At 43.6% G+C, this 24,453-nt stretch overlaps 2 protein-coding genes across 3 annotated transcripts in view; one reads left to right on the top strand and one right to left on the bottom strand.

The window, feature by feature from the left end:
* Positions 1–7,026: 7,026 nt before the first annotated feature.
* On the bottom strand, positions 7,027–13,793 carry LOC132889208 (zinc finger BED domain-containing protein 4-like). 2 transcript variants are annotated; one of them, XM_060925471.1, is made up of 3 exons: positions 10,907–11,689; positions 9,086–10,775; positions 7,027–7,721 (listed from the first exon to the last, which is right to left on the bottom strand). In XM_060925471.1, exons 1-2 carry the CDS (start codon positions 10,994–10,996, stop codon positions 9,549–9,551), a joined length of 1,317 nt encoding a protein of 438 aa, XP_060781454.1. In that variant the 5' UTR covers positions 10,997–11,689; the 3' UTR covers positions 7,027–7,721; positions 9,086–9,548. The 2 variants fall into 2 exon arrangements, 1 of the variants encoding a protein (XP_060781454.1); XR_009655022.1 differs by lacking the exons at positions 9,086–10,775; positions 10,907–11,689 and adding an exon at positions 11,700–13,793.
* Positions 13,794–16,564: 2,771 nt separating this feature from the next.
* Positions 16,565–24,453, top strand: part of LOC132889209 (glycine N-acyltransferase-like protein Keg1) — a 37,175-nt gene continuing 29,286 nt past the window's right edge. The window contains exon 1 of the mRNA XM_060925472.1: positions 16,565–16,728. Within this exon, the coding sequence (XP_060781455.1) occupies positions 16,618–16,728 (111 nt within the window). The 5' untranslated portion in view covers positions 16,565–16,617. The remainder of the gene's footprint in view (positions 16,729–24,453) is intronic.

Consider the following 24,453-nt stretch of genomic DNA (forward strand, 5'->3'; position numbering starts at 1 on the left):
AAAGCGTCATTTTTACTAATTAGAGCAATACAATTTCAGCATAGAAGGGCGATTTTTGTCTTGGGTTAGATGTGCGAAGGGCGCCGTTGCTTACAAGCAAAAAGGTCGATTGGATGGTCGAAATGTCCAGGATTTTTGTCAGACACAGGTGGCAACCCTAGAAGGCACTCTGCTCTGCGATTCCCAATATCTTTAAACTACAGCCAGATGCTGCTTCGTTTACGGGTGTGTGGCAGCGGGGGCGTGGTCAAGCGTCGGTCTGTGACCGGAGGGCAGAGTCAGGGAAGGTAAGTGGCAGAATCACTGCACCTGAGGTTAATTAATGTGTTTGTGTGTCTTCCCCAGTGACCGTGCCCTATTTAAAGAGAGAGAGCGAGAGCAGAGGGAGCTCTCTCCCCAACCAGACGACTGGAGTGTGTGCGTGCGTGTGTGGCTGAGAGAGTGAAAGTTACTGAAAAGTAAAAATAAAAGAGTTTGTGAACTCAGCTCTGGCCGTCCTTCTGTCCACTGTAGCAGTTCGTATGGGTGGGTGGAGCACAGAAGGACAGCAGGCCAGAACTGAGTTCACAAACTCTTTTATTTTTACTTTTCAGTAACTTTCACTCTCTCAGCCACACACGCACGCACACACTCCAGTCGTCTGGTTGGGGAGAGAGCTCCCTCTGCTCTCGCTCTCTCTCCTTAAATGGGGCGCGGTCACTGGGAAAGACACACAAACACATTAATTAACCTCAGGTGCAGTGATTCTGCCACTTACCTTCCCTGACTCTGCCCTCTGGTCACAGACCAACGCTTGACCACGCCCCCGCTGCCACAGGGTGTCAGTCATATTTATGTGTTTTTGCGATGCACTTGCACTCTCCTCCTCACCACTGTCTACTGTCTCACTCACTGACGGGCAGGGCCGCGTTAACCCTTGCCGAGGCCCTGGGCAGACACAACCCCGAGGTCCCACCCCCGCCTGCTGTCAACTGCGCTCAGCAAATTCACCCCCTCAGACGTACCTGTCTAACTAGACACAGAAACTTAAAAAATGACAGTGGCACAATTAGAAATACTATTGAACGATAAAACTTTATATCCATCAACACCTATTTAATTGAGAAAAAGCAATGGCGAAATAGGCAATTGCATGGTGAAAAATCCATCAGACATCACGGTTAACAAGTCTGGTTAACTAAAGTTTAGCCTCAAGAAGCCTTTGAATGAGTGAGTCAATGAACAACATGTCAAGAACATAACCTAGGCCTACAACAGTTTCTTTAGTATTCAGAACAAGAACATTCATTTGGTATATAACCGTTCGTTTTCATTTTGGAATCCAGGCGACTTTTAACTTGTGAAAACAAAGAGCGATAACAAAGAAAGAAAAATATCTTGCTTCTCAGAAATAAATCTCAAAATGTTAGGCTATGTGAAACATTTCATCCTTTCACACACGTAATGTCCCAAACAGCAGTGGCACACAGCTTTGCGCATTCAGTTTGACAGCCATGGGTCAACTTACAAGGGCACTTTCCTACTTTTCTGGAAAGCAAAGTCTCTCATCTCATTATCTCTAGCCGCTTTATCCTGTTCTACAGGGTCGCAGGCAAGCTGGAGCCTATCCCAGATGACTACGGGCGAAAGGCGGGGTACACCCTGGACAAGATGCCAGGTCATCACAGGGCTGACACATAGACACAGACAACCATTCACACTCACATTCACACCTACGGTCAATTTAGAGTCACCAGTTAACCTAACCTGCATGTCTTTGGACTGTGGGGAAAACCGGCGCACCCGGAGGAAACCCACGCGGACACAGGGAGAACATGCAAACTCCGCACAGAAAGGCCCTCGCCGGCCACGGGGCTTGAACCCAGACCTTCTTGCTGTGAGGCGACAGCGCTAACCACTACACCACCATGCCGCCCGGAAAGCGAAGTCATTAATTAAATCATTGAGCTCAAGCTGGCGCAGCGTGTGAAGACATGGTGGACAGTGATCATACTGACAACGACGGGTGATTTATGCGACGGGACAAGGTGGGCTTCCTTACGGGTGGTGAAATGCATCAAAAATGTTATCAATACGATCAAAACTTCTGAAAATATCGTTTCATATTTTCCGATCTCGCTACCTCCGAGGCCCCCTAGTGGCCGAGGCCCTGGGCAGCTGCCCATGAAGCCCATTAGGATAACGCGTCCTTGCTGACGGGGATGGAAAGACGCTCCACCCATAGATTTACATAGAAGACTAGATGCCTCATCCCCGTTGCCCATCAACGAAGTCGAACGTCCGCACATGGCGGCCATCTTACCTCAGACAGCTGGCTTACCGATTACATTGTGTTGGTAGCGATATGTACTTTTCAGATGACCGTAACTTCCTCAAATTTCAATCGATATTCAAACGGTTTGTTATATAAAAAAAACAAACGGAAGTATGTATTTATGATATTAATGATGAATAATCATTTTATGTTTTAAAAAAATACGCATAGCTTGGCGAAAATATTTCAGTATTCTACAGACTGTAAGACAGGATGCATGCTGAAATTCCTATGCTGTGAGAAGCCTAACACTGCATACTTATGGATAACTGCGGCCTTAGGACAAATAACCATATAATTTATTTCAAATTTTTAGTGAAAATATTTTTACATGTGATAGGGCCGTAGGGGAAGCTAAAGTTAAATAAACAGCTTACTCACTTCTGAAACTTCAGAAATACTTCACCCACCTCAAAAACCTAATGCACTCACATCATAGCATAATAACAAATGTAAACTCACATCATAGCATAATAACAAATGCACTGCCCGAGTAAGTAATAGTATAAAACAGTGACAGCGACTCACGGTAGTTTGTGACAAAAAAAGAATTTAATTAATCACATGTGGTTATACTTCCAAGGATAAAAAGATATCTTTACATTTATAAAAAGAACATTCAAAGCTGATTATCATGTCAAAGTCAATATATGTTAGCACAGAAGATTGAAATTTCATTTGACTAGGCTCCAATGTGCAGTTAAAATAAAACTAAACATACTGATATAAACATCTACAATTAAAACACACAGACACACACATCATCTTGTCATCAAAGTCAGTACTTTGATTTCCTGTAAATCATAATGTGAGTGCTGGGCTGTCCTGTGCTTGCGTAAGTCTTCATACCCCTTGTCTGTGGTAAGATGGCCGCCCAAACGTCATTCATACGTAAGCGGAAATTGCGCGCGCAGCCTGGACCCAAAAAAGACTCATACGGAAGCGTATTAGGGCCACTTGGAGAAAATATTTTTTTCTAAATTCCGAGATTAAAAGTCGGAAATTTCAAGAAAAAACTCGAAATTCCGAGATTAAAAGTCGGAATTTTCGAGAAAAAAAGTCGAAATTTTCGAGAAAAAAAGTTGAAATTTTCGAGAAAAAAAGTCAAAATTTTCGAGAAAAAAAGTCGAAATCTTCGAGAAAAAAAGTCGAAATTTTCGAGATTAAAAGTCGAAATTATGACATACAAAGAACACATGCTCTAACTACTGCCATGGCAACGAATGGCCACCGGAAAGGGAAGTCATGGAAAGTGGCTGCCAACCGGCCTGGCCCTAAACATGTGAACTTAGCGACGTTGACTCTGAATGCAAGACACAAGGGATGCAGTTGAAAGGTAAGATTATCATTCTGTTCTGTTTGATGTTACATTGCATTGCGGATATGGTTAAGGGTACATAATATCAATTAGGATCAGAAGTGACACTTACTACCATGCAGGCTGCATGCTACAACCACAAGGCGTACTGCTAGTTTAGAAACCTGGAAATGACACTACCCTTAGTAGCCTATCATGTCCGAGTGCTAACGCGTTTGTGCGTACAGTGAAACGACACAATTGGTGTCCGTATAATGACTGCAGAAACCCATTTCATCTAGCTAGTATTGCTAATATTATGCTAACGCCACTACAGTAGGCCTAAGCCTCGTCTGTAGAGCAGAAGGGTTTCCAAGTCACCTCTAATATTTCAATCTAGAGACATCAAACATATAATTTGCCTCGGCAGGCTAGATGAATAATTCCACTTGTACCTACCTGAAGTGTCATGAGTCCAGGAGTTAAATTCCTATTAAACGTTTTCTGGTGAGATTAGCCCACTGAATTGTTTTCGTTTTGGATTAATTGGCTATGAAAGTAGTTTAATCAAGGAAGATAACGTTAGCCTAAATTTGGGCTCAGCATGGGATGACTTTTGATGTTATCAGGGAAACCTGTGGGGATAAGATGGAACAGGCATATCTGTCCATACAATGTGATAGTAAAATATTGTGATTTCTACAGAAAGTATCATATGTGAACGTTCTGTTATGACTTTTCTCAGTTTAACGCACTGATTTTCATATTTTCCTGTATGAAGTAGTGTTATCACACATGAAAATTAAATACATGATGTCAGAAGCACTTTGCAAATATTATCTGGTGCTACTCAGATTCTTCAGTGTTATAATTTAATGCACTTGATCTGAGAATTAATAATGTATATATTTATTGTAGATTGATTCCAGCATCATAAACCTAATGACAGATGACCAGCTAAAGGAATATCTGCCTTCCTATGGTGACCGACTGGCTGTTTTTGGATACTGCAGACGGAAGGAAAAAGAACCCAGAAGTCACAAGTCAAAGGTCTTTGAGCGGCTTAAAGCAAAGATTGCAGGGAAAAAAGCTGATCGTGTGTCTGAGAGTGAGTGTCAAACCACAATGCTCAGAAGAATGAGAGAAAAATTGAATTGGGATGGTTGCATTTTAGGAAAGGGGAATTTGTGCAGGTACGAACCAAAAAAGGAGGTGGAACCAGAAAAATGAGTGTTCAGAAGGAAAGTAAAAAATCAGACTTGATTGATAAAGCTGTGCAGTTGTTTTTTCCAGGTGGAAGAAATGCAGACAGGAAGCTTGATGATTTTGACTGTGAGTTAACTGACTTTCAGCAGCATTCACTAGATGTTAGTGTCACCGCCTTGTTGACCACTTTTTTTTTTGTATTTTGTTTTTGAGTTTACTTTACACACTTTAAGTGGCATGAACTTTAAGTGGTATGCTGCAGAGAATTGTGAATACCTGTTGTGTGCTTTAAGGACAACAAAATGCCTTCTAATAATGGATTAGGCCTACTGTTGTACTGTTGTTGTTTTGTCTGCCTGGGAAGAGTTATCAGCAGAAAATTCCAGTTATCTTTATAAATAATTTCAGATGAGATGTCATGGATTTTAGTCGGAATTACCAATGTATGACTACTTGTTTACATTTCTCATGGCAACCACTGTTTTACTCCATACAGTTGCTGTTTACAAAAAAAACCTTACTTTTGAAGGCTTCCTTCTGTAAAGATTTTAAGGTGGCATTACAGTGTAGGTATCATGCCGCCATTTTGTCTCTAAGAACTACAACTCCCAGTCCTCTTCCGCGTGACCTACGTCACGCGTGGGCGGGATCATCTACGTTAGTCCGCCATGCGCGCATAAGTCCAGGCGGAAGCTCCACTCTTTGTCTCTCGTGTCTGGATTCCAAGGAATCTAGACGCACAAAAGAGATGCTCTCAAACCCGAAAACACTTCCTTCTTGCAAGATTCACCATCCAGCGCGTTCTGTGCTTAACCACTGGCCAAGGTAAAAGTCCAGAATAGCGCGATCTTTAAACTCAATCTGAGTTACAACCGGTTTATTCGTATTAGAAGTGACGTCACGACTGCAGCTCAAACGCAGTTTTAATTTGTAATTAGGAACGACCAGAATTCCTCCTGATTGAAGTTCTGTGCACATTAATCAGAGACTTTCCTTTCATCACGAACGACGCGTCGGATCAAGAGAAGTTCTGTCCATGGAATCGACTCACGTGCTTCATGAACAGCGAAGCTCTGCAATGGCGAACATCTTCTCAGAACTTTGCTAGAGGCAAGATATTGAGTAAAATATATTTGGGCATAATAATTAAGCTAGTTTTAGGAAGTTGCTTGATTGAAAGTGTGAATTTAAACCCAGGTTTATTCATTACACTATTAGACACGCAGCGTGTCGAATTTAATTGTTCTGTTTGTTTAATCTCATTTGTTTTAATAGGCTGTGCATGTCTCTCTCTCTCTTATTCTTCTTACTAACATAATTCTCTTAACACACATTTTGATCTTATTAAGAGTTCAGGAGTTTGGTAATGTTATGAGTGTGGAATCCTTTTGTTACTTAGAAACACGTGCTCAACAGGCCTGACCAGGCCTGATGCACTTTAGATAGCTTCCCTTTTGTCTTAGCTTAGCAACACAAAGCTAATCTGGGCCTACCTCGTGCTCAAACACATTTTGGTTAGCTATACAGAACTAGCCTTTTGTCTAAACACATGGTCAAGCCCCTCCTCCATACTCAACATACCAAAACATCAGATAAGAACATTCCAAATTTTATAGCTCCCTCATACACACACCTTGGCTCAGGCCTAGGGGCCTAACACATATATATATATATATATATATATATACACACACCTCACTGCTTGTATATATTATTATTTTTATCTTTGTATAATAAATTAATTTATTATCAAAGCTGTGTGTATTCATCTTGTTGGTGTGAACAATATCTGAAGTCCTCAATCGCAAAGAATTCAAAAAGGTGCAGATTTATGTAATATAGTAAGTGATCAATAATAATTTGGAAATATACCATAATCTAGCTGTTGGGTAATTTATCCAGGATTAATGGTATGATTCACTAAATGATTCATTGAACGATTCACTAAATGATTCACTGAATGATTCACTTCAAATGAGACTGATTCTATGGTATGATTCAATTCCAATGAGTCAAAGTAAACGATTCAATGGGATTGATTCATTTTAATTATTAACCTACAAATTTAATGAGACTGATTTAATGAGATTGATCACTTAATTTCAATAATTAACTGATTGCACCCACAACAGTTCCAATGAAATTATATAGTTTTACATTCTTTGTATTGTGATCTGTTAAATATCTGAATAAATAATTCAGTTAAAACTTGTTAGGATTTTGCATTTTTATTCATATTTGCAAATGTTGAATGGTAGAACAAAATAACTTGACTGCTAATACATTTGATGTGAAAATAAGAAGCTACATCTTTTAAAGCAGGTATTACAAGTAAAAAAAAAAAAAACATTTTAATTGGCAATCAGTTAAACTGCAATATTTCAAATTGTGAATAAAATGAGCAAAGGAAAAAACAAAAAGATATCTCTGAAATGGCCTGTGCCTGTTGAGGTATCCACGACCATGGCAACCTTGACATCATGTGTATGTGTATCTTGTTGTGGATGTTACGGGATGCTTGAATACAGTACTATCTCATCTTACAACAGGTGACAAGACCGCGTCCAATAAAATTAATGATTTACACCAAGATCATTGTTTATCAGCTGTCTGAGTGTGAGATACAGGTTAACTGTTTCAAACACATTTGTTAATGACAGATTATGCTCTGACATTAGGTCCACACAAATGTGAAACACATCCTCATCACATGGAAAGTCTTTGAACATACACTCTTCAAGGCAGACTTCAACTTTCTCCAGGTCCACATTCTGCAAATAGTCTCTGCCTCCGTACAGCTGAGGGACTGCATGTAATATGGAGGGACGTCCATGAGGTGAACGAGAGTTGTGGACTTGATGGACTCTGGTCATTCCAAGTCGATACAACCCCATCAACTTCTTCCTAGAGATCAGACATAATATTCAGTATATAAATTCTGTATTACAGTTTCAGTAACAGTATCCTGATTATTTAAGATGGAGTGGTTGAAATGGTTTCATTTGGGTGGGAGAGGGGGTGGGCACAATACAAACAAACCAGGAGCAGGGGTGTTGAAGTGGGAGGCAAAGCGGGATTCATTATCCAGGACCCAGTAGTAGGGGCCCTGGGCTAGGGATGGGACGGTTTTTTAGGCCGAGGCACTATTGTGTAATGCCATGTGTAACAAATTCTCAGATCAAGTGCATTAAATTATAACACTGAAGAATTTGAGTAGCACCAGATAATATTTGCAAAGTGCTTCTGACATCATGTATTTAATTTTCATGTGTGATAACACTACTTCATACAGGAAAATATGAAAATCAGTGCGTTAAACTGAGAAGTCATAACAGAACGTTCACATATGATACTTTGTGTAGAAATCACAATATTTTACTATCACATTGTATGGACAGATATGCCTGTTCCATCTTATCCCCACAGGTTTCCCTGATAACATCAAAAGTCATCCCATGCTGAGCCCAAATTTAGGCTAACGTTATCTTCCTTGATTAAACTACTTTCATAGCCAATTAATCCAAAACGAAAACAATTCAGTGGGCTAATCTCTAGGGCTGTCCCCGACCAAGGATTTTCTTGGTCGACCAGTGGTCGTGCATTCACTCCGACTAATCGCCCCCCCCCCAAAAAAAAAACCTGCCCATTTTTACCGGGATACACATCTGTGAGGCTTTACCTGTAATGCCGGGCTGCCGTATCTATGCGCATTTACCACTAACGGCGGGGGTAACCTTCATGCAATTTTCAGCCATGCAGGAATTTTAAAATGGTTATGTTGTCTGATTGCCTGAAATAGGGGACGTACAGGGATGTGCAACTAACAAAATGTTTGAATGTGTCACAAAAATAATCAGAAAGACTGACGGACTCTGAACATTCTGATGAATATTTATTTAAAACACGTGCCACACACACATTGTTCATGAAAGATGATTGTAACAAAATAAAACAAAATACAGCCTTAAACTAATAAAAAAATATATTTTCGTTTCTTTTGAAAATGAAGATATTAAAATTAAAATTATTAAAATTAGATAATAAAAATTATTAAAATTAGATAATAATTAACAACCGGCAATCGACAAATCTGAAACACTTTTTTGAAAGTCTTAGTGCAAATAAACAGACCAACGGCAGCCCTGATGAAATAAAAACTCAATGAATAGGCCTAAAATAACAAATAAACGAATAAATAGGTCTAGCCTAACTGAAACAGTGCAGATTTACAGACACACGAGGTAGCCTTGCATGATACAAAAACTCACAGTGATTTCTCCTCGGCTCTGAGTTTTCTCAAATTGTGAGAAAGGAAGACCAATTTGTCCACATTGTCTGGGAGAAGTGAACTCCGCATCTTGCTTACAATGAAGCCGGCCTTGGAGAAGATGCGCTCCGATGGTGTGGACGTGGATGGGATCGAGTGAATACGCTTGGCTGCTCTGGCCAGCTTCGGGTAGCGCTCCTTGTTTTTTTGCCACCATGATAGTGGTCCCGACTCAACTTTTGTTTTATCCTCCAAGTACCGTTTCATTTCACTGCTCTGTTCTTCTCTGTCTGCTGCTCCTTATCTATACCCATCAGCATGGATATTTCGTCCCACTTTTCTGTCTTTTTCGTTTTCTTCTTTGGTGCGGGGCCAAGTTCGTTGTCATCCCCACTGCTGGCGTGCTGGCCAGGCTCTTCTGCTGGAGATGGACTCTCAGCCAAGTCCGACACCGTAGTATATGCCTAGTCCCGTTTCTCTTCCTCCATGAACGATAAATTTTTAAAGCGTGGGTCCAAGACAGCAGCTTTGATGTATATGCTGGACTGTAGCTCCTCTTTTAGCTCCCACCTCTTGTCAATTTCCTCACGAAGTGTTTTCTTCAGTGCTGTCACAGCCGCACCGTCATCCTCGCGCAGCAACAGGTGACGTCTTTTCATGTTTATAAGCATGGGCAGCGTGGCAGAGAGAGATGCGTTAACATCCTGTGAAAGCAACTCGGTTAGTGTGACCATCGGCTTCAGCACCGAGACTATGTCTTCCGCTATCCTCCATTGGGCCGTGGTGAGATCCAAATCGCAGTCAGATCTGTGGGTGGTAACGGGGTTGGAAAGCACAGCGGTGACCGGCCACCTCTGTTCCAGAAGGCGCTCCAACATGCAGTGAGTAGAGTTCCATCTCGTGGAGACATCCTGGATGAGTTTGTGTTCAACGACGTTCTGTTGTTTTTGGGTAAGAGCTGCTGTAGCCTTGGCACTTTTCTTAAAATGTCCAACAAGACGTCTGGCAGCTGCTATAACTCGGCAAATGGGATCTTTTTTAAGAGCCACATTGATGCACAGCTGCAAAGTGTGCCCTGCGCAGCGAACTCCTTGGACGTTACCCCAGGACGGGTTTTGAGATAACTGATCCGCGCACAGCACCATGTTCGCTGCGTTGTCATGTACAAGAGCGACCCTTTTTTCAGCGGGGATTCTAAAGTCTGCCATTACTTCACTGAGTCGTTCTGCTATGTTAGCAGCTGTATGGCTCACTTCCAAAACTTTAGTTTCCAGCACGAATGAATGCAGTCGCCAGTTATCAGAAATAAAATGCGCCGTGACCGTCATGTAACTTTCCATCTGGTTAGATGTCCATATATCCGTTGTGAAACTGACTGCTTTGCAGTTTTCGATCTTGCCCTGAAGTGTTTGTTTTGTAGAGTTGTATTTGCTCGTAACCGCGTGCATCACTGTGTCACATCTTGGCAGGCTGTATCCTGGCTCGAGGTATTCAATTAGATTTTTAAATCCCTCACCACTGATGATATTCACAGGTCGCATGTCCAGCGCGATGAAATCAGCTATTTTGTCAGTTATGTCTCTCTTCCTTTTTTCAGATAGAGAAGGTTTCATTACGAGCTTTTGCTCAGTCAGTGATGAGGATGAGGATGCCGTGGAGGAGGCTGGCTCATCGCAATAAAGTGGATGCGCCTGTAGAGAGATTGTAAAACAGTGAGCTGGATAGTTTAGCTTTACCAGTAGCCAGTAACCAGTAGGCCTACGTATTGCAATCAAACTTCAGGTTGCAAGGGGTAGGCTAGCTAGGCTAGTAGGCTACTTACATGGTTGAGGTGGTAAAGCATGTTCGTCGTGGAAGAATGAAAGGCGAATGTTTTTTTTGCAAATTCTGCACGTAACCCTCTTTGGGTCATCTTTGTTCTTTTCGAAATGATCCCATATTTTAGAGCTCCTTCCAGACATGCCGTCTGCCCGTGTTAAAAAAATCACCAACAGTAAATTAGTGTCACGACTTCCTTTATCATGCCCGTCAAATTAAAAGCCCTTCAGCCCTTTTTTTCCCTGCGACCAATGGAATTTTGGTCGGCTAATAATTTTTTGGTCGACCAACGATTAATCGATTGTTTGCCGTCAGGCCTACTAATCTCACCAGAAAACGTTTAATAGGAATTTAACTCCTGGACTCATGACACTTCAGGTAGGTATAAGTGGAATTATTCATCTAGCCTGCCGAGGCAAATTATATGTCTGATGTCTCTAGATTGAAATATTAGAGGTGACTTGGAAACCCTTCTGCTCTACAGACGAGGCTTAGGCCTACTATAGTGGCGTTAGCATAATATTAGCAATACTAGCTAGATGAAATGGGTTTCTGCAGTCATTATACGGACACCAATTGTGTCGTTTCACTGTACGCACAAACGTTTGGCACTCGGACATGATAGGCTACTAAGGGTAGTGTCATTTCCAGGTTTCTAAACTAGCAGTACGCCTTGTGGTTGTAGCATGCAGCCTGCATGGTAGTAAGTGTCACTTCTGATCCTAATTGATATTACGTACCCTTAACCATATCCACAATGCAATGTAACATCAAACAGAACAGAATGATAATCTTACCTTTCAACTGCATCCCTTGTGTCTTGCATTCAGAGTCAACGTCGCTAAGTTCACATGTTCAGGGCCAGGCCGGTTGGCAGCCACTTTCCACGACTTCCCTTTCCGGTGGCCATTCGTTGCCATGGCAGCAGTTAGAGCATGCGTTCTTTGTATGTCATAATTTCGACTTTTTTCTCGAAAATTCCGACTTTTTTTCTCGAAGATTTCGACTTTTTTTCTCGAAGATTTCGACTTTTTTTCTCGTAATTTTGATTTTTTTCTTGAAATTTCCGACTTTTAATCTCGGAATTTAGAAAAAAATATTTTCTCCAAGTGGCCCTAATACGCTTCCGTAGACTCAGAAATGCCTAGTTGTTGTGTTTTCGGGTGTCAGAATTGTAGCAGTGATGGGGTTAAAATGTTCAGAATTCCAGCAGGATCTCACCCATTCCAAAAAAAAAATCGCCGACGTCTATGACTACAAGCCATCAAATGTGTAGACTGGGATGAAAGCACTATCAAAAATGCGCGGGTTTGCAGCGCCCACTTCATCACAGGTAAGATCAGGCTATTTATTAAATCTTTCTTTTTTATTCTTTCTAGTCTTCGTTTATTGATGCAGCAAAATACTTTGGTAACGTTTGTCTGATTAGCTGGGTCATAGTTACACAATGTAATGAATATTGTTAGCATGTTAACTTAGCTTTGCATGCAATTTTGTTTGTAGGAGAGGTCTCGCTTGACTCAAGCAGTCCAGATTTTGTGCCATCATTATTTGTGTATGCCGAAAATCACAATTTTAAAGCAAGGATGGAAAGGTAAAATTGTGTGCCCTCACTCTAAATGCCAACTTACGTTGACTGCTCTAACGTAGCTCCCGCCCCGTTCAGTTTCATTTCTGCTCTCTGCCTCTCGCTTTTTACGCAGCTCTGATTTCTCTTAGCTGCACTCTTTACACTATCATTCCTTTCATGCCATTACCTCCTGCAAATTGCTGTTTAGTGTTGGTATTTGCTGTTTTAGCTAAAGCCACATTGCCATCACATCACTGGCATAATTTGATTAAAACAAAATGAATATGAATGTCCCATTGTTAATCAAGTTGTACATGCCCGCACATAACAATCATATGCATCTAAAGATTTGTAGGCACGAAGTTTTTCGTGGGTGTACACTGAAGTCTTGTCAATAAGGTACGAGTATATATCTGGCCATTGTATACCAGGGAACTTACTAACATCGTCCGTCCACTCTTTAATTAAATGCGGATCCAGTAGGCGATGTCCACTTGTTAGAGTTAACTTATTTATGTAGCATTCTTGATTTTGTAACGACAATTGTTTGGCATAATCTGACAGCTCATAATGCCGGTCTATGGGCAGCGCCATTGTTTCTGGGTCCAGGCTGCGCACGCATCCTGGCAACGGTCGGTTTGTTTACAAACATGCGAAGGGGTCTATTGAGGTTTTTCACCCACGTGACCAAGTCATGTGATGCATTGTTAGGCTGCCATTTTGGACGTCATGGCTCGAATCAGTTTGAATGCGAGGAAGGTGACAAACGAAAAACATAAAAGAAAAAGGAGCGAGATGCAGAAAACACCTTCACTATCCAGCGACGTAGGGCATTTACAGGACGAGCAGAGGGAGAGGTATTTGCAAAAATTGAGGTTAGCAGGCTTAGAGAACGACGTTTACCTGCTTCCACCAGGATTGTTCACTGACGTACGGAAGTACACGAAGCCCTCGTCTTTACCTGACTTCGGCCCACATGATCTGTATACCTATGTCATTAAAAACCCATCGCCATACACAGGTATTGATCTGAAAGCGTATAAGAGTTTGGATGCCTACAAATATTTTGTGTCAGGCTGGGTAACATGCCTACATCAGTGGGTTGTCCCTGGAGCCGGTGGTCGCCATCTTATTACAGCTAAGGTTTGTTCACATTTTCATTTACTTTCAGTCCTCAGGATAAACAAAATGTTATTAAATGTCATTGAAATAACTTCTTAGTCTGTTGAGACATGGCCCGTTATAAATTTGCTGTTACCAGGCAATGACCAAGAACTGTATTATTAGGGTCGGTGTCTGTGTTGTAGCAGTGTACTAGCAGCTAGCACTAGCTAATGTCAACAACATAGTAGCTAGTATGTTACTGTAGCAATGTTTACGTTCAGTCATTTGGATGACTGTTAAAACCTTTCAGTCTCAAGTTTTTCCTTTACTGTATTTACCAGTTTACTGTAATTATGATCCGGCAGCTATTTACACCGGATCCGGTGTAAATAGCTGCTGGAGCGCGCTCCGGCTTGCTCCCCCTCAAATTAATCAGCGCGCTCCGGCTTGCTCCCGGAGCACTCCGGGAGCAAGCCGGAGCGCGCTGCTTAATTTGAGGGGGAGCAAGCCGGAGCACGCTGCTTAATTTGAGGGGGAGCAAGCCGGAGCACGCTCCGGCAGCTATTTACACCAGATCCGGTGTAAATAGCTGCCGGATCATAATTACAGTAAACTGGTAAATACAGTAAAGGAAAAACTTGAGACTGAAAGGTTTTAACAGTCATCCAAATGACTGAACGTAAACATTGCTACAGTAACATACTAGCTACTATGTTGTTGACATTAGCTAGCTTGACCTTCAAAATGGTGGACACCGGGGTGTCACGTGACCCTGTGACGTCAGGTGATATACCTCAATAGATAGTTTTCACTGACGTCACGGCATTCCGGGGAACGCCCCCCAGCTGCCATCTTGGAGGGCAAACAAAACGGACCATCGCCACTACCGGCTACGTTATCTCGGATGAATTTATGAAGTTATATAGTCTCATCTCATCTCATCATCTCTAGCCGCTTTATCCTTCTACAGGGTCGCAGGCAAGCTGGAGCCTATCCCAGCTGACTACGGGCGAAAGGCGGGGTACACCCTGGACAAGTCGCCAGGTCATCACAGGGCTGACACATAGACACAGACAACCATTCACACTCACATTCACACCTACGCTCAATTTAGAGTCACCAGTTAACCTAACCTGCATGTCTTTGGACTGTGGGGGAAACCGGAGCACCCGGAGGAAACCCACGCGGACACGGGGAGAACATGCAAACTCCACACAGAAAGGCCCTCGCCGGCCCCGGGGCTCGAACCCAGGACCTTCTTGCTGTGAGGCGACAGCGATAACCACTACACCACCGTGCCGCCAGTTATATAGTCAGTTTTCTAAAATAAAGATCAATGTCGGCAAAATCAAGCAAACAGAAGTATATAGATACATTAGACGACATCTCACGACAACGGTATGCAGCCAAACTGGCCTTGATTGGGAGAATTGACCCCTACGAAGTGGACAAAGATGCATTTTCAAGTGACTATGCAAGGCTGCCAAAGCCTGAAACTGCCAAAGCCTGCAACTGACTTCATCAAACTTTAAAGGCTGTCTTACAACTTTATATATTCACAGCGCGCCTTTTGGCGGATGCCGCCTGAATCGCGCAGATCCGGGTTTTTTTTTGGGGGGGGGGGGGGGGGGTTGGGAGTGTCTGGTTGTAATTTCAAAGTAAATTCTGTATTAAAATTACTAAATAAGCAAATCCGTTACAGTCCATGAAACAGGAAGTATAAGGATGAGAAAAAAAGTTTAAATCGGGAAGCTGCGCACATTTGCGCAGTCCTGCACACCGCTCGGGCTGCGCAAATGTGCGCAGCTTTCCGATTTAAACTGTTTTTTTCTTATCCTTATACTTCTTGTTTCATGGACTGTAATGGATTTGCTTATTTAGTAATTTTAATACAGAATTTACTTTGAAATTACAATCAGACACTCCAACGCCCCACCTAAAAAAAAAAAAACCGGATCTGCGCGATTCAGGCGGCATCCGCGCGCACTGTTTGCATGCCAAACACACATTAAATCATACAGAATAGACCTAAAATGTTTTTAAAAAATGACCCTTGCGTGAGTGAAGTCAGAAGTTTCAAATAGAAACGTGACAAACGAGCGATATTAAGTGTACATTACAGTGTAAACGTACACTCAGCGGTTCCAGTTAGGCATTCTCCAGATTGTTTACACGATGTTTTGGTTTCCAAAAACAAACTTAAACACAATTGATTGTTTATTTAAACAACTTACCACTTATAAAATGATCGGAGCAGACTTTACTGTGTTTGGAAGGCTGATAATCCTTGCGGTTGATTCTCGCAAGCCATAGATTTCTCCTTTGTATGCTGAGTTTCTTTGTTTGCTCCCGTAGTGGGAATTCCATAAAAGCTCCGCTTGACTTCATCATCTGACCTATTACGACAGCCGTGAATACAACAGGTGTGCACCATTGCTAGCTTTAAATAGTAGTAATGTAACTATACATGTAAATAATATATAAATGAATGTAACTCGCGCGCTACAATGTGTGCTCAGTGACCCGTACGGTAAGCTAGCCCTCCAAGATGGCCGCCACCAGGGACTCCCCGACTCTGTGACGTCATGTGAAAACTATCTATACGACAACCCCTGGCAAAAAATATGCAGCTCAGATTTGTTTGTTTAAGTCGTTTGCCACTCCACTTTATTCTCGTGAGTTCACATACCGCTGCTGTTATTTCCCCCTTATCACGAGATTGTTGGTCTTCCAAAATGGCGCAGGGTCTGTTTACTTCCGGTTTCGGGTGACGTCAGTGAAAGGGGTCTCTAGGCGGTGAGGAATCTAGTCTTCTATGTAAATCTATGGCTCCACCTGACTGTAGCGTCTGTCCCCCTCTCTGTTTTCACATAATGGTATGATCCTATATCCTCACTTGTGATTGGCCACAAGGCCGCCATGCTGCCAATCAAAACAAAGTTCTGCCGTGAGCAGAGCTGAGCCACTGAGCGTGAGAGTTGAGTAGCGAAATGAAAAAAAAAAAGTGGGGAGCCGACTCTTCTGATTCACTATAAGAGCCGATGCTTTTGCGCATTTCACATCACTACTACGAAGCCATGAAGTTGTTGAATAAGGAAGAGCTGAAGGAAGCAGAGGAAGCGCTCAGACATTACTTTCCCCAGTCGCAACAGGTCTGTAAACAGCACTGAAGTAACTTGACAATGTTTGTCCGACCTGAAACTCAGCAATTACTGAACTCGGTTTTCACAAAATATCGTGCTTTGTTAGTGTTGCGCAAGCAGCAGGATGTGCCCAAACCATCTCAGTCTCATCTCACTTCGCTTAATTCCCAGGCTCTCTACATGTGCTGTCCTGCTTCCTTCAGCTCTTCCTTGTTCAGCAACTTCATGGCTTCGTAGTAGTGATGTGAACCGATACTGAAGGCGGAAACACTCACAAATCACGATATTTTGTGAAAACCAAGTTCAATAATTACTTTATCATTCATTATAAATAAATATTATTTGAGAGAGAGCAACTGTGATGTATGGATTGGAGACCATACCCTTAACAAGGAGACAGGAGGCAAAGTTGGAGGTGGCGGAGTTGAGGATGTTGTTAAGGTTTGCGATGGGAGGTTGGACAGGATAAGGAACGAGCACATCAGAGGGACAGCACATGTAGAGAGCTTGGGAATTAAAGGAACAGTCCACCGTATTTCCATAATGAAATATGCTCTTATCTGAATTGAGACGAGCTGCTCCGTACCTGTCCGAGCTTTGCGCGACCTCCCAGTCAGTCAGACGCAGTCAGACGCGCTGTCACTCCTGTTAGCAATGTAGCTAGGCTCAGTATGGCCAATGGTATTTTTTTGGGGCTGTAGTTAGATGCGACCAAACTCTTCCGCGTTTTTCCTGTTTACATAGGTTTATATGACCAGTGATATGAAACAAGTTCAGTTACACAAATTGAAACGTAGCGATTTTCTATGCTATGGAAAGTCCGCACTATAATGACAGGCGTACTAACACCTTCTGCGCGCTTCGGCAGCACACTGATATCTGAGCTCCATATCAATGCGCTGCCGAAGCGCGCAGAAGGTGTTAGTACGCCTGTCATTATAGTGCGGACTTTCCATAGCATAGAAAATACGTTTCAATTTGTGTAACTGAACTTGTTTCATATCACTGGTCATATAAACCTATGTAAACAGGAAAAACGCGGAAGAGTTTGGTCGCATCTAACTACAGCCCCAAAAAATACCGTTGGCCATACTGAGCCTAGCTACATTGCTAACAGGAGTGACAGCGCGTCTGACTGCGTCTGACTGACTGGGAGGTCGCGCAAAGCTCGGATAGGTACGGAGCAGCTCGTCTCAATTCAGATAAGGGCATATTTCATTATGGAAATACGGTGGACTGTTCCTTTAAGCGAAGAGAGATGAGACTGAGATGGTTTGGGCACATCCGGAGAAGAGATGCAGAGCATGTTGGAAGGAGAATGTTGAGGATGGAGCTGCCAGGCACACGAAAACGAGGAAGGCCAAAGAGAAGATACATGGATGTGGTGAGAGAGGACATGAAAGTGGCAGGTGTGGTCGAGAAGGATGCGGAAGACGGGGAGCAATGGAGACGAAAGATACGCTGTGGTGACCCCTAATCGGGAGCAGCCAAAAGAATAATAATAATTATATTTGTGTATATATACACTGGTTTATAAAAGTTGTGCAATGAGTCAAACTATAACAAATAAAATGCAGTCACTGTTTTACGTCTCATAGAACTCAAAATTGGTGGCACCGTGGTGTAGTGGTTAGCGCTGTCACCTCACAGCAAGAAGATCCAGGTTTGAGCCCCGTGGTTGGCGAGGGCCTTTCTGTGCGGAGTTTGCATGTTCTCCCCATGTCCACGTGGGTTTCCTCCGGGTGCTCCGGTTTCCCCCGCAGTCCAAAGACATGCAGGTTAGGTTAATTGGTGACTCTAAATTGACCGTAGGTGTGAATGGTTGTCTGCGTCTACAGTATGTGTCAGCCCTGTGATGACCTGGCGACTTGTCCAGGGTGTACCCCACCTTTCGCCCATAGTTAGCTGGGATAGGCTTCATCTTGCCTGCGACCCTGTAGAACAGGATAAAGCGGCTAGAGGAGAGGAGATGAGAACTCAAAATCCAAAAGTGCGAAGTAACTGCGCATGCACACAGTGCTCGGTGTAAACGAGTTCACCCCCTTTGAAAAGTAACATTTTAAACAATATCTCAATGAACACAATTTCCAAAATGTTGATAAGACAAAGTTTTAATATAACATCTGCTTAACTTGTAACGTGAAAGTAAGGTTAATAATGTAACTTAGATTACACATTTTTTCAGTTTTAATCAAATTAGGGTGGTGCAAAAATGAGTACACCCCACAACAAAAACTACTACATCTTGTACTTTGTATAGCCTCCATGCATTTTTAATGACAGCACCAAGTCTTCTGTGCATGGAATGAACAAGTTGGCGGCATTTTGCAACATCAATCTTTTTCCATTCTTTAACAATGACCACTTTTAGTGGCTGGATGGAGAGTGATGCTCAACTTGTCTCTTCAGAATTCCCCAAAGAAAATAATTTCTTTACACCACAAAGGTGAAGGTTACAAGAAGATCAGCAAAGCTTTACTTATCAGTCAGAATACTGTAGCAAAAGTTGTACAAAAATTTAAGAAAGATGGAACTGCAACCATCTCACAGAGACGTCCAGGTCGTCCACGGAAGTTAACACCTCGACAGGAGCGTCTTCTGATGAGAAGGGTTGAAGAAAATCGGCATGCAAGTTCACTGCAGTTATCTAAAGAAGTAGAAAGCTAAACTGGGGTGACTATTTACCGTGACACGATACGGCGTACACTGCAGAGGAATGGCATGCGTGGACGCTGTCCACAAAAGAAGCCTCTCCTAAAGCCCAGGCACAAAAAAAGCCCGCCTAGAGTTTGCCAGGGCCCGTGCTGACAAAGATGAAGGCTACTGGGACTCTCTACTCTGGAGTGATGAGACCAAGATAAGTGTTTTTGGAACTGATGGCTTCAAAACTGTATGGCGTCGCAAAGGTGAGGAATGCAAAGAAAAATGCATGGTGCCTACAGTGAAACATGGTGGTGGCTCTGTCCTTATGTGGGGCTGCATGAGTGCTGCTGGTGTCGGGTAGCTGCATTTCATTGATGGCATCATGAATTCACAGGTGTATTGCTCTATACTGAAAGAGAAGATGCTACCATCACTCCGTGCCCTTGGTCGTCGTGCACTTTTCCAACATGACTAAACACACATCTAAGGCCACTGTTAGATTTCTGAAGAAGAACAAGGTGAAAGTGATTCAGTAGGCCAAGTATGTCTCCTGATCTGAACCCAATCGAACACCTATGGGGAATTCTGAAGAGACAAGTTGAGCATCACTCTCCATCCAGCATCCAGTCACTAAACGAGGTCATTGTTGAAGAATGGAAAAAGATTGATGTTGCAAAATGTCACCAACTTGTTCATTCCATGCCTAGAAGATTTGGTGCTGCCATTAAAAATCATGGAGGCCATACAAAGTACTAGATGTAGTAGTTTTTGTTGTGGGGTGTACTCATTTTTGCACCACCCTAATTTGATTAAAACTGAAAAAATGTGTAATCCAAGTTATATTATTAACCTTACTTTCACGTTATAAGTTAAACAGATGTTATATTAAACTTTGTCTTGTTAACATTTTGGAAATTGTGTTGTGTTCATTGAGAGATTGTTTAAAATGTTACTTTTCAAAGGGGGTGTACTCATTTCCGCTGAGCACTGTACCATTATTTGTAGGCAGTTATTTGCAGTTCACTCAGCCAATCAAAACGGTGTAAAAATAATCTGAATGACATGTTATTTACCAGCTGGGAGGTCCGCATCGTGAAATACCGTGACCGAGGTCTTGAAAGTACTGACCAAGGCCCAGGTCACGTTATTTCACCATACGGACAGACCTTAAGCTGGTAAATAATGTTTATTTTTTTCTTTACCAAATTCTAACAGAAAACGAGAGTGCCTGAAAGGGAAAACCGAGCTGAGCCGCCATTTTGAATCCTCATTCACGGCTGTAATGCAAATACCTTCCTCCTCGGTATACAAGTGCACTTCCATGGCAGAAAAAAAAACTACATTTTGCCACCTATGTAGTCCCCTATTTATACAAAATTGAGTCATTCAGGATTCAGCCATGTTTTTGCTTGACATTAGCAACAGTTGCAGGTTTTTAGCTTTCTCCTGAAATGTTTTCCTTTATTTCTTCTTCCTCAGGGTAGTAAAAGTTGCTTTAACTGTGAATACTGTTATCACTATCCATGATGTAAAATTAATGCTATTATACTGAGATGTGAAAATAAATGTTGACAAAAATTGCTATTATGTTTGTTGTCGTGAATGAGCAAGTCGCCAGAGGTCCGTACCGTAGGATACGGACCTGCTCGCCAGCCAATCAGAGCGCAGGATTTGATGGAAACCGGGCTGTGAAAAAAAATAATGCGTTTTATTTTTTTCACGGTCTGGTTTCCATCAAATTGTACGCTCTGATTGGCTGGCGAGAGGTCGAGAATCCTACGATCCGGACCCCAGTTACGGCCCTTTGGCGACTCGCTCGTTCACAATAACAACAAACATAGGAGCAGTTTTTGTCAATATTTATTTTTGCATTTCTCAAGAGAATAGCATTAGTTTTACAGTATGGATAGCGATAATGACAGTCTTCACAGTGAAAGTGAGTTTTACCCACCCTGATGAAGATGAAATAAAAGAAAACATTTCTGGAGAAAGCCGAAAATGAGCTTGTAGCAGGTTTGTTCTAAATATGTTTTCCTTTTCGGGCGCTCTCGTTTTCTGTTAGAATTTGGTAAAGAAAAAAGTAAATATATTATTGTAGTGAGATTCAGGTGTGGGTGGAGCACAGAAGCACGGCAGGCGGCTGTTTGCGTTGAAGAGGGGTTTTTATTTTACCGCTTTTCAGCATAGGGCTCCAAAAAACTCACTCTCTCACATACATGCAGGCTGTCAATGAGCCCTCAGCGCCGACCTCCCCTTCTCGCTCTCCTTTTATCAGGCGCGGTCACTGTAGGAGACACACAAACACATTAATTGACAACAGGTATAGTGACACGACCACTCCCCTTCCCTGACTCCATTCACAGACCAATGCTCGGCCATGCCCCTGCTGCCACATATCCCCACCCCCTGACTCAGGCCAGAGAGCTGTCCGGGAGAGGAAGTCCGCTACCACCATCTGCGCCCCCGGCCTGTGGACCACCTCCAGCTTAAATGGCTGGAGTGCAAGATACCAACGGGTGATCTGAACGTTGGCGTCCTTCATGCGGTGGAGGGGCGCGTGGTCTGAACAGAGGGCGAAAGGGCGCCCCAGCAGGTAGTACCGGTGGGCGAGGACCACCCACTTGATGGCTAGGCACTCTTTTTCGATCGTGCTCTACCTGCCCTCTCGCATCGACAGCTTTCGGCTAATGTGATGTCACGCCCAGCGTGGCCATGCTGGGGGTGCGCACTGCCCCTTTTGAATAGTAAACTTGAACTTGGCCGTTTCTCTCCCTCCAGTCTGAAGGGGGAGCTGTCTAGTACTGCAACACCTGTGCTAGACAAGGCCAGGAAGTTCAAATACGGGCCCAAAATTGGCATTCGGGAGCTGGCTGCTGGCTTTGGGGGTTTGGTTGTGTTTGTTGTCCTGCTACGTGGAGGCCCTGCACGGGCCGACGGGAGCAGGTTTCTTTCTTTTATTCTTTTTTTATTTATCCCTAGAATTTATATATTAATAAAGTATGGGTTAACCTGAACAAACGGTGTGGTCTCCTTTTATGTTGTGCCTGCTTTGAGCTAAGTGGTCATGACAGTACAGCACGGGACGCTCCTCCCCCTCCACCTTCTGGGACAGAACGGCCCCCAGCCTTCTGTCCGATGCGTCTGTCTGTAAAATAAAGGGGAGAGAAAAGTCAGGGGAGTGTAACAGTGGGCCCCCCATACAGTGCAGCCTTTACCCTAAATAAGGCCTGTTGGCATTGCTCCATCCACTGGACTGGATCTGGTGCTCCCTTTTTAGTGAGATCCGTCAGTGGGCTGGTGACGTCCGAATAATTAGGTATGAACCTCCGATAGTAGCCAGCCAGTCGCAGGAACTGTCTCGCCCCCTTTTTGGTCTTGGGCCTCGGGCAGGCTGCAATCACTGCTGTCTTATTAATTTGGGAACGCACCTGCCCATGGCCTAAGTGGAAACCCAGATACCATACTTCCACCCACCCAATCGCACATTTTTTTGGGTTGGCTGTGAGACGCGCCCGCCTCAGCGACTTTAGGACGGCCCTAAGATGTTCAAGGTGCCGCGGCCAGTCATTACTGTAGATGATTGTCATCCAGATACGTGGGAGCGTAGGTGGCGTGGGGGCCAAGGACCCTGTTCATAAGCCACTGGAACGTAGCAGGCACCCCAAACAGCCCAAAAGGAAGTGTGAGGAATTGGTGTCAGCCAAACAGTGTGGAAAAGGCTGTTTTCTCTCAGGATAGAGGAGTCAAGGGGATCTGCCAATATCCCTTTGTTAAATCCAGAGTCGAATAAAAACGAGCAGCGCCTAATCGATCGAGCAACTCGTCAATGCGAGGCATTAGGTACGCGTCAAATTTAGACACTGCGTTGACTTTACTATAGTCCACACAGAACCCGACCGACCCACCGGTCTTGGGGAGCAGGATCACCGTGCTGCTCCAGTCACTGTGGGACTTCTCGATTATGCCCATTTCAAGCATGGCTTCAAGTTCATCCCGGACCACCTTTTTTTTGTGTGTGTGTTCGGGCAGGCGGTAAGGGCGGCTGCGCACTACCATCCCTGGGGGCATCTCAATGTGGAGTTCTATGAGGTGGGTGCAGCTGGGCAGGGGCGAAAACATGTCGGAAAATTTCTTTCTGCAACTGGGCTACCTCCGTGAGCTGGGTCGGGGAGAGGTGGTCTCTATAGGGGACTGGAGAGGCGGGCGAGGTCAGTTTCCTTTTTTGAACCTCCGGCCCCAGCTCCGCCTTCTCCGGAATTACCGACACCAACGCCATGGGGACCTCATTCCAACATTTTAACAGACTGAGGTGGTAAATCCGTAATGCCTCACCTCATAGTCAACGCCCCTGACTCACCATGTGACCTTGAAGGGCCCTTGCTACTTGGCGACCAATTTGGAGCTCAACGTGGGCAATAATATGAGTACTTTGCCTCCTGGTGTGAACTCCCTAAGGCGCGTGCTCCTGTCGTACAGTCGGACTTGACGTTCTTGCGCCTGCCGCAAATTCTCCTGGGTTAAGTGCGTGAGTGTGTGGAGTTTGGCACGCAGGTCGAGAACATGTATTGAAATTTCGTTCTTACTGGGTGAAGGTCCCTCCTCCCCATTTTCACGTAGCACGTCTAAAATGCCATGTAGCTTACACCCATATAACAATTCTCATCTCATTATCTCTAGCCGCTTTATTCTTCTACAGGGTCGCAGGCAAGCTGGAGCCTATCCCAGCTGACTACGGGCGAAAGGCGGGGTACACCCTGGACAAGTCGCCAGGTCATCACAGGGCTGACACATAGACAACCATTCACACTCACATTCACACCTACGGTCAATTTAGAGTCACCAGTTAACCTAACTTGCATGTCTTTGGACTGTGGGGGAAACCGGAGCACCCGGAGGAAACCCACGCGGACATGGGGAGAACATGCAAACTCCGCACAGAAAGGCCCTCGCCAACCATGGGGCTCAAACCTGGACCTTCTTGCTGTGAGGTGACAGCGCTAACCACTACACCACCGTGCCGCCCATATAACAATTCAAATGGTGAAAACCCTGTGGAGGCTTGCGGGACCTCTCGTACTGCAAATAACAGGA

Source organism: Neoarius graeffei, chromosome 7, assembly GCF_027579695.1.
Source record: "Neoarius graeffei isolate fNeoGra1 chromosome 7, fNeoGra1.pri, whole genome shotgun sequence".
NCBI classification, from domain to species: domain Eukaryota; kingdom Metazoa; phylum Chordata; class Actinopteri; order Siluriformes; family Ariidae; genus Neoarius; species Neoarius graeffei.

Bases quoted from the DNA above. Each gene is read 5' to 3' on its own strand.
- LOC132889208 (XM_060925471.1), bottom strand. From the start codon at position 10,996: ATGACCCAAAGAGGGTTACGTGCAGAATTTGCAAAAAAAACATTCGCC. The intron at 10,776-10,906 runs GTAAGTAGCCTA...ATCTCTCTACAG, and splicing joins TGCTTTACCACCTCAACCAT to GCGCATCCACTTTATTGCGA.